Raw genomic sequence first — 14,333 nt, forward strand, 5'->3', positions numbered from 1 at the left:
AAATATATTGGTAAATGAAAGTCAGAAAAGGGAAACAACACTATGCTGAGGGGGAAGACTTCCCTCTTGACTGACCTGATCAGTTTAATTCAGTCTGCACAGAGTACTGAAGCTGGAAGGAAACCTTTGAGATGGTCTAGCACTCTCATTTTACAGAGGTGGAAGCTGGGTTCAGAGCACTAACCCATGGAGGTAATGAGCGAGGTGTCTCCTTACCCAGATCTCCCGAATCCTGGAGTTCAGTGTGCTCTGCACCACTCCAGGATCCACTTCGGGGTGGATTTATATTAGACTACTTATTGTCTTTCCCACTGTCAACTGCTTGGTTCATTTATTTAGAACACTAAAGTAAGTATTAACATTTAAGAGAACTGGTTTCATATTCTGAATGGTGGTTTATGTTGCTGGAATCAAATGATTTCAGAGAGTGGATTGCAGGTTACTTCTAAAGTTGGCCTAAGAGCACCTTGTGCACATTCAGCAGGAGAAATGTGAGATTTCCTTTGCAAAAAGAAAAGTTGAGGCTAAAATTGATCCCAAAATTGGAATACTTGACCAGCTCACTGGGTCTGTTAAAGAAAAATAAATCGCCTCTCATCCTGTGACTAAGTCTCTATTTACCGAATGTCTTACTTTTCCTCCACACTTCCTTCCCAGACCATTTTGTGAAAACCATCCTTAAACTTTATTCTCCTGGAAGAGTTTATGATTCTATGACCTTGGCAAAATATGAGCTCAGAGGTGCAAAATTCAGTTTGCTCCTGCTTATTCTCCTTGGCCCAGTTTACCTGGAAGCCGTCCTAATGTGTTCTGAGTTTGCAGGAAACCCATGTGACTGTACAGGAGCATGCCTCCTGCTATTAGATAGTTCCAAAGAATGGCTAGAGAATCTCACTAGGCAATTAGTGACTTTCTCATTTAACTAATTAAAAATGATTTTTATCATAATTGTGTTACTAGCACTGAATTGACAATGAGGCTCTTAGTGGAATATTTTTTTGATCCCAATAAGTTTTCTCCTTTGTGCATCCAAAAAAGGTCACAAGTATTTCTATAAACAGTAATTAGTTGTGCCTCTAAGGGCACAGCTAAGGGATAGGGGAATCAGCTTCAGGCTCCTGAATTTATAACCCATGCAGTGGGGACTTGCTGATGGCAAGCTCATTTTGTTCAAAGCGTTTCAGAAATGTCTGAATTAGTTGCTAGTGTTCAAAAGCTGGGATATTTCATGAAAGTCCAGATTCTTTGTCCGGAAAAATCTGAATTTCTAACAACACTGGTTCTCCTTTCCATGGCAGTAGTCAATTGTCCATTAGAAATAAGAAGCTCAATAAACCAAAGTGTGCACACTCTATCTTAATAATGCCTGCGCTGAAATTGTCTGGGCACTCCTGAACTACACCCACACCAGTACTTCCAGGTCCCATCACCCAGGACCAAGTTGGGCAGGGATGCGTGCCACACATGGAAATCTCGCAGTCTTGGGTGCCCATTCCAATGTTACTACTCTTTTAAGAAGGCCGATGATTCCTATCTAAAGTGAGAGAGTTAGACAGCAAATGATATCTCCTTTCACTTCTGGTACATTTTATTTAACTCAGGAACTAGAAAGCAGTCTGTCAAGAATAGCAAATGCATACACAAAATGAATCATTTTCTTTTAAAGAGCGCTAAAAGGAGTTCCCGTTGACATTTTATCAGCGTCCTTCCATGGGCCTTAAGCAAAATGTTCTCCACTTTGGTCTGAAGTGAGGAAACTGCAACCACTAGAGTTCTGCTTCACCCATGGAGAGCTTAGAGGCAGTGTTTTAACATGTGATATTTATCTTGGGGCCACATTTTAGAGTTTAGTAAGAGTGCAGAGTATCTATCTGGTCAACTGCTAACTAAATCTACGAACATCTTTTGGCAACTATATGCTTAATTTTCTTGCCTAATTCTTTACGGACCGCAAAGCAGTGCTTCCCTTTCTTCCTTTGTCTTTGTTATCATTATACACTCATCTTTGTTGTCGCTACTAACCAAGATTTAAAATCTTTAAAGGTTACATTATTATTGTGAATAAATATCTCTGCATGTCCTTAAACCTTTGGCAACTTATATAACATTTACATAAGGAAATGAAAAAAATGAATAGGGTGATTGTTGTGAGAAGCAAGAGCAACTAATCTTTTGAGAATGACTTGGAAACTACTGGGCACAGTAACTTCAGCCTATCCCTGCACTTCTCCAGGCTAAGTATTACCTGTTTACTATTTGTCATCCATCCTTTGCAAGCAACATATTGCAGTAGTTTTTTCTAAAAGGATGCCTAGTCCTTGCAGCATAGGTTCTGAAAAGGTCTTGAAAAATCAAGAAATTTGCTAATATGTGAGTGGTGATGAAACAAGCACTCTCATACATCATTGGTGTAAATGTAAATGAGGAGAATTTCTTTTGGAGGAAAATTGGTGATATCCACCAAAATTTTAAATGCATAACCTTTGTTCCAGTAATTATGCTGCTCAGAATTTATGCACGTGTGCCAGTTCAGGATAAGGTACCTGTGAAGAATTCAAGTCCATCACTAAGGGATTGGTTAAGTAAATTATGGTTTATCCATAAGTGGAATATTACGCAGTCATTAAAAGAATGAGGTAGACCTATATGCACTAATGTGGAATGTCCAGATATAAAGAGGAAAAAAGCAAGCCTCAGCATGTATAGTTTGCTACCATTTTTTAAACATACATTTATATAAATATGTTTTGAACATCTGAAGGATACACTAGAAATGGATAATAGTGGTTACTTCTGGGGAAGGGAACTGAGGGACTGGGGATGAAGAGTGGAAAGAAGACACCTGACTGTCCTTTATTGTTTGAATTTTTTTTACTGTGTGCATGCATTTCCTTTTCATCACTGATATGTTTTTAAAATGAACCAGACGAGGGAAATGATACAGTTACTGAGTAAAGCGCTCTCTCCCCAGTGGTGCGTTTTGAAGGGGCCCTGTCTAGCTCAGATACAAAGCCCTGACTATCCAGGGATGGGTATAGGGGGACGCTGTAGACCACTGGTTCACCTACTGGATCCATGTTCCTCCTTCCCAAGGCCTAACAGCTTTTGCCCATTCTGGTAAATACAGACAACCTTAGCTCTGTGTCTCAAGTCCTATTTCCCGCCTACTCATAGGGGCAAGTGGATATGCAGGAGTCAAATGGTGGTCTGCAAATGGTAGAAGAATGGCAAACCAACAAAGGAGCAAAATGGAAGTGATCTGGATGTGTTTGCAAAGATTTGTGTTCAGAAAGGTAGTTTGTGATTTATTAAGCATTTATTAAACACTTTCCTAAAGGTCTGAGATACCACTATGACCTCAGGCCTGAAACATATGTGCAAGAATGGCACATATCAAAATATCAGCTCATTACTTCAAATCCAAGAAAACTTGAAATAGAACCTCATATTAACTTGATGTAGTCAGTGGCACAGTATCCTCCAATTTAAAGATTTTAAAAGAGAAACATAACCAGAAGGCCTAGTTTTCAAAACTGCTGTTAAAGGCCAACAAATTAGCTGGAAGGAAGGGATAAAAAGGAATAACTTCTCTTCAGATAATAAATCTACAAAGTCCTCTGCTACAAAAAGCAGATCCTTATAGTTTTGGTCTCTTCGCAGGAGATAATCACCACCTTGCTAAAAATGGGAAAGGCACCCCCTACCATCCCCAAGGGGGAAGAAAACATTCACCCAAACAGCTTCTACTTGTTTTTACCATATATTCCAGGGGTATATGTGGGTTTTTTTGTTTGTTTTTACATTTATACAGTTTACATTGCTTGACCCATAAATAACACTTGTAAGATTAATAGGGCCATAGTTTTAAAGAGTATTTACATAGCCCCACCATGCATACAGAGCCTTTTTAATATTGAAAAATCAAAAAAAAATTGAACTTTCCATCACTAGGCAATATAAATTTGACCATCTAAACTTATAAACCCTGACTAAAATACAAGCAATCATTTCATCCATAAATGCTGTTTCTGGTTCCCTAACAAATCTAGCACTGCAGTGTAACAAACGTCTTGCAATTCAGGGATATAAAAATATCAGCTTTAAAATCTGAACTGTACAGTATGTACATTAATATTTGCACCATTAAATTAGGAATACGCTTAAGTCTGTGAAATACTACATTATAAATAGCAATGCTTTTTTCAGTCTGTAGCTGGAACTAATACAATACAGTGTTTACCTGGCTAATGAGGACTGAAAGGGGATGAGGTGGCCTCGCACGATGGGATGCACAGTGTTGGCTGGGTCAGCGTCACTACGTGCATGCCTCACAAGACACACGGATCAGGACCTGGGCCAACCTGGCGCAGACGAACGACAAACACTATTGCTTTACAAAGGTGGCTGAAGTTCTCCATTGTCTAAAATCAACACCCTCGTCCAATCACCTCATGACAGTTTCTTAAGGATTCTCTTGAGGACTGGAGACCAAAGGAGCTATATAAAACACTGATGCACCTGACAGGCACAAGATGTCACGTCAACCTGGCGCCATCCGAGGAGGGTACACTGGAGAAATCACACCTTCCATATGTTAATCTGACACTGTAAACAGCTGCCGGGGTCTCATTTACATGGGCAAAGCACTTTAAACTATTTTAGCAACTTTCCTATGGAAGAAAAAAGATATGATTCAAGATGGTTAATGGCTAAGTTTAAACATGATCACCACAGCTACCAGCTTAAGAAATAATACAGTTTTTGCCCTTGTGTCCCTTTTTCTTCTTGGATTTAGTTGTCCTCTGACCAAACTGAGGAGTAGGGAGCGCAGAAGTTGGACTAGAAAGGTCGTCTGTATAGTAGGCGTATCTCTGTGGCCGGGGCTGAGGAATTGGTTGTCCAAGAAAATATCCTTCTTCTTCTGAGTCGGAGGAGGAGGTGGAGGAGGAACACCAGGAATCGTCGTCCTCCCCATAGAGTCCCAGAAACCTGTGCACTCCCGGGTTCTGCAGGGCGTAGTCGGAAGTGGCATGGGCATACTGTCCATAGAGATCGGCATTCTGGATGTATGCTTGGATCTCCCGGGCACTCTTATTCTGTATAAATTTCTCATAACTGTCGGGGGTGTAAAGCCGCAGTCTGTCCTTGGGAGAGTATTTTCTTTCTGTAACAAGATTCAGGGCGTTGTCAGAGCGGGACTTCCTACTTCTCCTGCGGCGATGGTGATGAGACCTGGATCCCCTCTCTTCGAAATGGTAGACCCGTCTCCGAGTCCTCTCGCTCATTGGAGGCTGCCGGATTTCAATGTTGTCATAGTTTCCATTGTCAGTGACATCATCCGAAAACTTGACCTGCTGTGGTCTGGACTGAGACTTGGATCTTCTGAGCACAGGCAGATGTACGGGTTTCTCCTCAGGCATGATTTTTTCTGGACACAACTCTGAACTTAGACTCTTCAAGGACTCTGCACTCCTGTGCAGCATGGAAGAGTTCAAAGTCCCCATATTGCTCATTTTCTCACAATCTTCTGCTTCCATTTCCTCGAAGTTTTGCAGAGAATATAATGACGGCCTTGGCTTACTTTCTCCATCCACCGAAGCTCCTAGAAGAAAAGCCAAGACAAGATGTGATTCTCAATAATCCTAATATTCTGACAATTATTATACACAAGCTACATAAAGGAAGCATTTCAAAGACAATTCTCCCAAATTTCAATACTTAACACCCAGTAGGTAAAGCCAATGTGCATATACACTGAACTGAGAAGAGGGATAAATTTTGTTATTGATACAAGGGGCATAGCCCCTCTTATGAACCCAGCTGTTTTGGAACCAGTTATAGCACATGGCATGAGCAGCCAAAATGTAAAAGCTCTTCATAAAAGTCCCATTGTTAGTTTATTAACATGACATGTAGAAGCTTCTGCCTCTGAATCCATTAAAGCCAGACTGCTTCATTTCAACAGCTCTCAAATCAGTCCCTTTCTTTGCATCCACATGGCCACCATGATGGTCCTCCTCCTATACCTAGATTAATGGTTGGCAACCCACAGCCCAAGGGCCAATCCAGCCCACAGCCTACTTGTGGATAAAGTTTCACTGGAACACAGCCACATCTATTCGCTTACATACTGTCTGTGGTTGCTTTCTACAATGACAGCATTGAGTAGTTGCAACGGACACTTGAAGGCCCAAAAAGTACTATCTAGCCTTTTACAGAAGTTTGCCCCCCCGACCTAGAGCTTCATCCAGGCTTCTTCCCCTTCAACCCCTAAAATGATATGCCACTTCCAGATTCATCTTCTTTTAAAACTTCACTCAAAACTGATATTGCTCTCCTTTGCTATAAAAGGGCCCAGGCGGGGCTGGCCCCGTGGCCGAGTGGTTAAGTTCGCGCGCTCCACTGCAGGCGGCCCAGTGTTTCGTTGGTGCGAATCCTGGGCGCGGACATGGCACTGCTCGTCAAACCACGCTGAGGCAGCATCCCACATGCCACAACTAGAAGAACCCACAACGAAGAATATACAACTATGTACTAGGGGGCTTTGGGGAGAAAAAGGAAAAAAATGAAATCTTTAAAAAAAAAAAAAAAGGGCCCAGGCAAGTTAAGATAAACGGATACAACCCAGCAGACTGTAAAGGACAACAGGGAGTGGGGCGGACTCCTGACTACTAGAGACTACAGAACTTCCTACTTGCTAAAGGGAACCTGTTGTTCATCCCATGACTGTCAAGAAATGTCAGCCTAACACTTTATGTGCACCAAATGATGTCTATTTTTGATATTAAATGTTAAAACACCTATCAGGGCCTGGCAAACAGGAGGTATTTAATAATGTAGTCTCATCCACCATGCCGCAACTCCCCTTTGTTGTAGGTGTTATCTTTGACATGTCCAGCAGAAGCCAGGAGGGCAGCTGTCTTATCCCTCCTTGCCCCTGCAGCACCTGGCACAGCGTCATTCCTGGCTAGGGGCAGCTGCTAAAGCCCTTCCTGTCTATGGTACAGCAACAGAACCTTTGTGAAAGGACTGGATGTCATTCCTCTGGCCATAACCCTAGCCCTGGATCAGCAGGCATCCAAAGCCTTAAGTGCAAATATGAGATTCAGAAGGGCTGGGTTCTAGGCTCAATCTTGCCTTTAAAAACCTGTGTAAAGTTGGGCATTTAGCGTCTTGGTAATTCAAATTTCCTCATTTGTAAAATGCAATAATATCCACTCTGTACAGCTCAGGGTCATTTTAAAGGTAAAATGGATAACTGAAAGGAATGTGCTTTGAAAAAGTGAAATTATTTTATAATCTGGGTAAAAAATACTTAGCTATTTTTGAGCTATCTGTGGCCACAGGGCAATTCAGGAAAATATAAAAAACATCATGAGCTTATAAAGGGCGCAGGCTGATTTTAATTTCTTAAAATTCATAGAGCATGATCCAAAGAGTCCAGTATCTTTCAGATACAGATACAGACTCCATTATCTAGATAAATCAATTTCCTCCTCCTCAAAACAGGGATAATAAAAGCTGCCCTAAAAGACTGCACTGAAAATATATTTTACATATATGCACACACATGCAAACATCTTTTTTTTCACATTTAACTGAAACTCTTCCTTCCTTCCCTTGGTCTACAGTTTTAAATAACATAGCCCCTATTGGTGCTGAACTGTAATTTTTGGAATAAACTTTTCAAACACCCCATAATCCCTGGATTATGTACCTGTGATATTAGACAAAGCCAAAGAATCCATGGAATCCCGAACACTATGCTCTGGTTTCAAGTCTGACAAACACTCCAGGGAATCCTCATACCACTGTGTTTGATCATGATTATATCCCGCAGCCCCATGGTCCAGATCTAGTTCCTGGAGCCTCCTACTGCTTGCAGGCCCTGGGTGGCTGCCATAAGCAGAATCGCCCAGTCCATCTTGTGACTGTGCCCAATACATATCAGATTGGTACTTTTTACTTGCAAGGCTCTGGTTATTTTGCTTTAATTCAGTCTTATTTTTAACCATGTTATCAGATATCCAATGCTCACTGGCTCGAATATCCATCTCATTGGGCTGCTGCTGAAAGAGGCTTTTATCACCAAACTTGAGGAGGAGCTGCGTCATATAATCTTCATGCTCAGCCCATTCTTCAGGGTCTTCTGGGGTTTCGTGCTCTACTCTGCCTTTCCAAAATTCTTCATTGACAAAACTTGCTCCTTGCCTGGAGAGACTCAGATCATCTAGTTTCCGAGAAAGGGTGTCGTCAGCATTGCCTGAAAGGCCAGGAAACTTGTAATTCAGAGCGGGGGACAAGAGGAGAGACTGCCTACACTGATCCGCTGACCGACTGCTTTTGCCCATCCGGACACTTCTTCTGGAGTCCCTTGATCGAGCTGACTGAAATGCAGAGTCCGAAGAATCAGAGGCATGGACGTCTTCACCAAGGCTGCAGGTTTTTGAGCAATAAATCTGACCTTGTTTGGGAAGGAAGGGACACCCCAGTAAAGAGGCTTTACACTGGGCACAAGAAAAGCAGGCTTCTGTGGCATGCCAGTGCTGCCCGTCGTAGGTCATCTGTGCATGGTCGACACCTGTTTTGAACAAGGATAGAATAGCAGGTTATATAGTTCAATGCTTGAAACACAAGAACAAAGAAACAGAGAGACGAAAGACTGTGGGCATGAGGGAAGTCTCAGAGGTGATGGAAATGCTCTGTATCTTGATGGGGGTATGGGTTACACCGGTACAGTTAATTCTCATCCCTCGCAGATTCCGTATCTGTGAATTTGCCTACTTGCTAAAATTTATTTGTAACCCCCAAAATCAACTTGCAGAACTTTCAAGGTCATTTGCAGACACGTGCAGAGTGGCAAAAAGTTTGAGTCGAGACGCATGTTCCCAGCTGAGGTCACATAAAGGGGCACTGTGCCTTCTGTTTCAGCTCTTATACTTTAAACAAGTGACCAGTTAGTGCCATGTTTTCTTCGCATTTTTGTGCTTTCTCTTGGTGATTTTGCTGTTTAAAAAGGCCCCCAACCGTAGTGCTGAAGTGCTGTCTAGGGTTCCTAAATGCGAGAAGGCTGTGACGTACCTTACAGAGGAAATCCATTCGACAAGCTTTGTTCAGGCATGAACTATAGTGCTGTTGGCTGTGAGTTCAATGTTAATGAATCAACAATACATATTATATACAGTGTCTTTAAACCCAAACACACATGAAACAAGATTATATACTGATTGGCTGATGAAAATGTTGTGACCAGAGGCTCGCAGGAACCTAACCCATATTTCCCTGAGGAGCAAAGGTTCAGTACTCAATAATTCAGTGTTCAAGGTGACTTTACAGAACGTAACTACCACAAATAATGAGAATCGACTATACAGCCATTTATCAAAACTCACCAAATGGAAACACTTAAGATCTGTACATTTCACTATATGTAAATTATGCCTTGATTAAAAAAAAAAAAATGACAGTGGATAATCATAGACAAATGGATAAGTGAGAGCAGACAGGCCGGGCTACGGACTTACCAATATGCTCCCCACAGGTTTCACAGTACTCGGCATACAGAGACTCAAAACAGCCACAGCAGAACGGGCGGCCATCCTTCATGATGTACCTCTGTCCGCCGAGGACCGTTTCACACTCAAGGCAGCAGAAGTGTTTCATGTGCCAATGGCGACCCTCAGCTTCTGTGCACTCATCAGCAAAAATTATCTTTAAAAAGAAATATGAAACCATAGGGTGAAAGAAAATCATCGTCAGCTATTTTAAAGACCAAGTAACTGCAATTTCTGGGCAACTGACACTAGCTCTTAAAAAAGTCACTTAGATAGCTAACCTTGTTTCTCACAGTCTCAAGCTTAAATCTAACTTGATCTAGCTGCAATACAAGAGCAGAAAATTTAAATGTTGGGGGAAAAAAAAACTAAGTGCTTGCTTAAACTTTAAAAAAACAAAACAGGGCTGGCCCGTTGGCCAAGTGGTTAAGTTCACGTGCTCCACTTCAGCAGCCCAGGGTTTCACGAGTTCAGATCCTGGGGGTGGGCCTAGCACTGCTCATCAGGCCATGCTGAGGAGGTGTCCCACATAGGAAAACTAGAAGGACCTGCAACTAGAATATACAACTATATACTGGGGGGCTTTGGGGAAAAGAAGGAGGGACGAAAAAAAAAAGATTGGCAACAGATGTTAGCTCAGGTGCCAATCTTTAAAAAACAAACGAATAAATAAAAATAAAAAAACAAGACAGATTTCTACATTGGAGGTAATACATTTGATTATATTTTTGCTCCCCCAATCACACTTTGTTGTATAATCTGGCAAAGAATACATCACCATTGAAATAATTTAGTGGTCTGTGCGTGTTTTAATGGAAAGAAAACTCAAAAAAATGTGCGGAGTCCACACAGTTACAGCTATCCAGATGCTGGATTGCGTGAACAGCACTTGTGTACATAATGCTTCATTTGACCTGATGGCCATCTCCAGATTAAGGACTTTATTTTATTTCTTTAAAGATTGGCACCTGAGCTAACGACTACTGCCAATCTTTTTTTTTTTTTCTGCTTTATCTCCCCAAATCCCCCCTGGTACATAGTTGTATATCTTAGTTGCAGGTCCTTCTAGTTGTGGCACGTGGGACGGCCGCCTCAACGTGGCCTGACGAGCGGTGCCATGTCCGCGCCCAGGATCCGAACCAGCGAAACCCTGGGCTGCCACAGCAGAGCACATGAACTCAACCACTCGGCCACGGGGCCGGCCCAGGACTTTACTTTTTATATTTTGGTTTCAAAAAAATTTCAGGGGCCGGTCCCTGTGGCCGAGTAGTTGAGTTCACGTGCGCCGCTTCGGCGGCCCAGGGTTTCACTGGTTCGGATCCTGGGTGCAGACATGGCACCACTCATCGGGCCATGCTGAGGTGGCATCCCACAGAGCACAACCAGTGACACTCACAACTAGAATATACAGCTATGCAATGGGGGCCTTTGGGAAGAAAAAAAAAAAAGATTGGCAAGAGTTGCTAGCTCAGGTGCCAATCTTAAAAAAAAAGAATTTCAAATAGCAAATCGTTGAAAAAGCTTCAAAAATAAATAAATGCATGAAAGTAACAAGGGAAAGTTTACTGTCACTGATTGAAGGAGACTAAGGAGATACAACGAATGAATTCAATGAAGTACCCTGGATGGGATCTCGGAAGAGAAAAGAGCCATTAGTAGAAAAACTGGGGAAATCTAAATATAGTCTATAGTTTAATTAATAGTATTATGCCAATGTTAATTTCTTGGTTTCAATGCATATACCATGGTTATGTAAGATGTTAATAAAGGGGAAGCTGGAAGAAGGGCATATAAGAACTCGCTCTAATATCTTTGCAACTCTTCTTTTCTGTGAATCTAAAAATACTTTAAAATAAAAAGCTTAAGGAAAAAAAAATTTCCTTTCACACCATCATCCGTTCCCACATGCCCCGGAGATAACCACTGTTAACTTAGAGTATGTCTTTCCGTATAGTTTCTGAGTGTGTACAAATTCATATACAATCTTGTTTTTCTCCTCCTTTATGTAACAGATACAAGACCATTTGCTACATACTCTTCTTGCAACTTGTTTTTTTCCTCACAGTCCATCAAGGATACCCTACTTTTCAATACACAAAGACCCCTGCTGCCTTCTCTTCGTTAGCCACATATTATTCCATTGCCTCAATGAATGTACAGGGTTATCTTGAAAATATACAAACAGAGCACAAGCAGGAGATAGTTCTATTTTGCTTAGGTGTGAACAGTGGAATATTGGCTTACTAGAAGCTTATTTTTTCCAGTGTTAAGGGGTGAACTTTTTTTTACCTCATCACATGCTGAACACCGTGGCTTGAGCAGTTCAGCGTGGTGCCTGCCACAGTGAATTTTTCCATCCTGGTAAAAATAGATGAGGTCGACCAGCAGCTCGTTACACGTGAAGCAGACAAAACAGGATGGGTGCCAGCATATTCCAGGGCCCGCGCGAGAGGCAAACACTGCAATTTCACCTCCATTTATCTTCAACCCACACTAAAAACAAAAGGATTGGAATTTAAAATGATCCTTTTTTAACGACTGGATTCTCAGCCTTTCCCACTTCACACTAAATCCCAAATTTGTCAGGGGATCTTTTATTTTTGTCTCCTCCTGTTAGTGATTAAATAGCTCTTTAATGCAGGATTATTTGTGAGTCTCAACTGGAAGGAACAGGCCTCAGATATACCACCACACTAGACTCTTCTAAGAACGCTTCCATCTGACTCACATTAAGCGTGGTTTTCCTGAGCCGGCCTCCTGTTGGATACGTTTCCTACTCTGAGCATGGCCAGGAAGGATCTGGATGTCTTCAGTATGTCTCTGTGTTTTTTGAATACTAGGTGTACCCTACCTCCTCCCTCCCTGCCAGGATCCTACGAAAGGCAGGATTTCCCCGGATGTTTACCAGAAGGGCAGACTGCTTCCCCCGTCATCCCCAGCAGTGCAGCCAGTTATAAACATGAATTCCCATTTAATATAAAGCTAGGCTGCCTTTCTTTCTCTTTGGCTTTCAGGGTCCACACCCGTGCCAGCCCTGTCACCTCCCCTCGGCTCACTCCATCCACACCACTCCCACGAGCTGCTCATCCTTGAAAGGGCTACCTGCTCACACACAGTGTGCATGACTGCTCTGGACAAGAGTTTAATCGTTCCCCTTCCAAGCGCTTCTTTCTTCCGCTGAGCACTGAACACCTGCAATTCTTTTTTCTCCTCTTCGCTCAAAGACTGGCAGTACCGCACCTTCAGAGAAGGGGAAACAGAAGCACTACACTGGAGCGCAGTCTCCCTCACCGATTCTTTCTTCCCAGAGTTAGAGCTTCAGGAAATAAAACAGCAGGTTTATCTGGCCTGCCCTCGAATCTCCAATTTAAAAATGACACCATACTTTTGAAATGACACTAAATCTTGCAGCCTCTCCAGCAAGAGGGAAGTGCTATTTGAAAGAACAGTCTTTTCCTTAAAATATGAAAAAGGGGCCGGCCCAGTGGCCTAGTGGTTAAGTTCACAGGCTCCACTTCGGCCGCCTGGGGTTCAGGAGTTCAGATCCCGGGAGCGAACCTACACTCTGTTCATCAAGCCATGCTGTGGAGGCATCCCACATACAAAATAGAGGAAGACTGGCACAGAACTTAGCTCAGGGCCAATCTTCCTCACACACACACCAAAAACAAATGAAATGTTTAATTTAAACTCTTATCAGCAGAGATACTGAAAAAATGTAAGACATTAACCTTTCCACAAAAGGCTTAAACTTGTGAATTGCCACTTTCACCCTCTAGTCTACGGGCATTCAACTCCACTGCAGGCTTGAACCACCAAGAAGCTTGACTCTAGACGAAGGCGCAGGGAAAGCTCAGGAATTTGTGGGTTCCTGATAATTGGAGGGTAGCTGCAAACACTATAAAAACCAAGTTGTGTTAAGTTCATTGCACTGACACCCTTTCTCCCTAAAAGAATGGAAAGCTGTATTCTCCAGCCGAATCTTAATGGAAGAAGGCAAAAGAGAGCCCTAGCCAGTGAGGAGCTGGGGTTTATGGGAGGCATCTTGATGCTTGGCACGGATTTCTTTTCCTAATGAGCCTTCTTCCTGTTATTTTACCTCATTATCATGTGGTGGCAACTGGTACAAAAGCTGTTTAATTCGATGCTTCTCTCCAGGGCTGTTGACATAAGGAACCTTTTCCTCCGGTAAGCAAGCAAAATAGAGCTGGATCTGAGAAGGAGATGGAGAGAAGGACATCGGCACACAGGAAGTGAACAACTTGGCTTATATTCCATCTTAAATAGTTACCTTTCCCTTTAGGTGCAGGTTTGGCCTCCTGCAGCTAATGAGAAGACCAGCTGAGCCAACCCAGGAGAACCATAAACCTTTAGAGAGCTAGCACCCAGCTGCTAAATTGCTCTTCAGGAATGTAAGTGGTAATGACAATTAGGGGCATCATAAATTATGTGCCATAAAATATGCACATTTAATGCTACTATTCTTTAGTCACTCTCCCTAGGGTCAGCCAAGAGAGAGTCCTGGGTGAGTGCTACAAATGACCACACAGGCTGTGTGACACTGTCCAAAATCCAGCCACTACACAAACACACTGACTTTGCTCTCTGAATTTTACACGTTACAGAGACAAAAGCTGTTTTGTTAAACTTTGTAAACTCTCCCTTATCAGGTTCTCTCAAGCATCAGCTTTCTTTGCTTCCATGGGTGTTATTTTCCAAATACCTGGAGTCAATTTCCCCAAGGAAACTGGAGGGGAGCCATATTGAGCTGTACTTAGT

The 14,333-nt window shown here is 42.4% G+C and overlaps 1 protein-coding gene across 7 annotated transcripts in view; it reads right to left on the reverse strand.

Annotated features, from left to right (window-relative positions):
* Positions 1 to 1,570: 1,570 nt before the first annotated feature.
* Positions 1,571 to 14,333, reverse strand: part of PRICKLE1 (prickle planar cell polarity protein 1) — a 103,446-nt gene continuing 90,683 nt past the window's right edge. For all 7 annotated transcript variants that reach the window (XM_014864260.3, XM_044755744.2, XM_014864264.3 and 4 more), the window contains exons 3-8: positions 13,654 to 13,767; positions 12,657 to 12,794; positions 11,844 to 12,047; positions 9,525 to 9,711; positions 7,718 to 8,581; positions 1,571 to 5,602 (exon numbers count right to left, since the gene is read on the reverse strand). In XM_014864260.3, the coding sequence (XP_014719746.2) occupies positions 4,743 to 5,602; positions 7,718 to 8,581; positions 9,525 to 9,711; positions 11,844 to 12,047; positions 12,657 to 12,794; positions 13,654 to 13,767 (2,367 nt within the window). In that variant the 3' untranslated portion in view covers positions 1,571 to 4,742. The remainder of the gene's footprint in view (positions 5,603 to 7,717; positions 8,582 to 9,524; positions 9,712 to 11,843; positions 12,048 to 12,656; positions 12,795 to 13,653; positions 13,768 to 14,333) is intronic.

The sequence above is a fragment of the Equus asinus genome, chromosome 22 (genome assembly GCF_041296235.1).
Source record: "Equus asinus isolate D_3611 breed Donkey chromosome 22, EquAss-T2T_v2, whole genome shotgun sequence".
Classification (NCBI taxonomy): domain Eukaryota; kingdom Metazoa; phylum Chordata; class Mammalia; order Perissodactyla; family Equidae; genus Equus; species Equus asinus.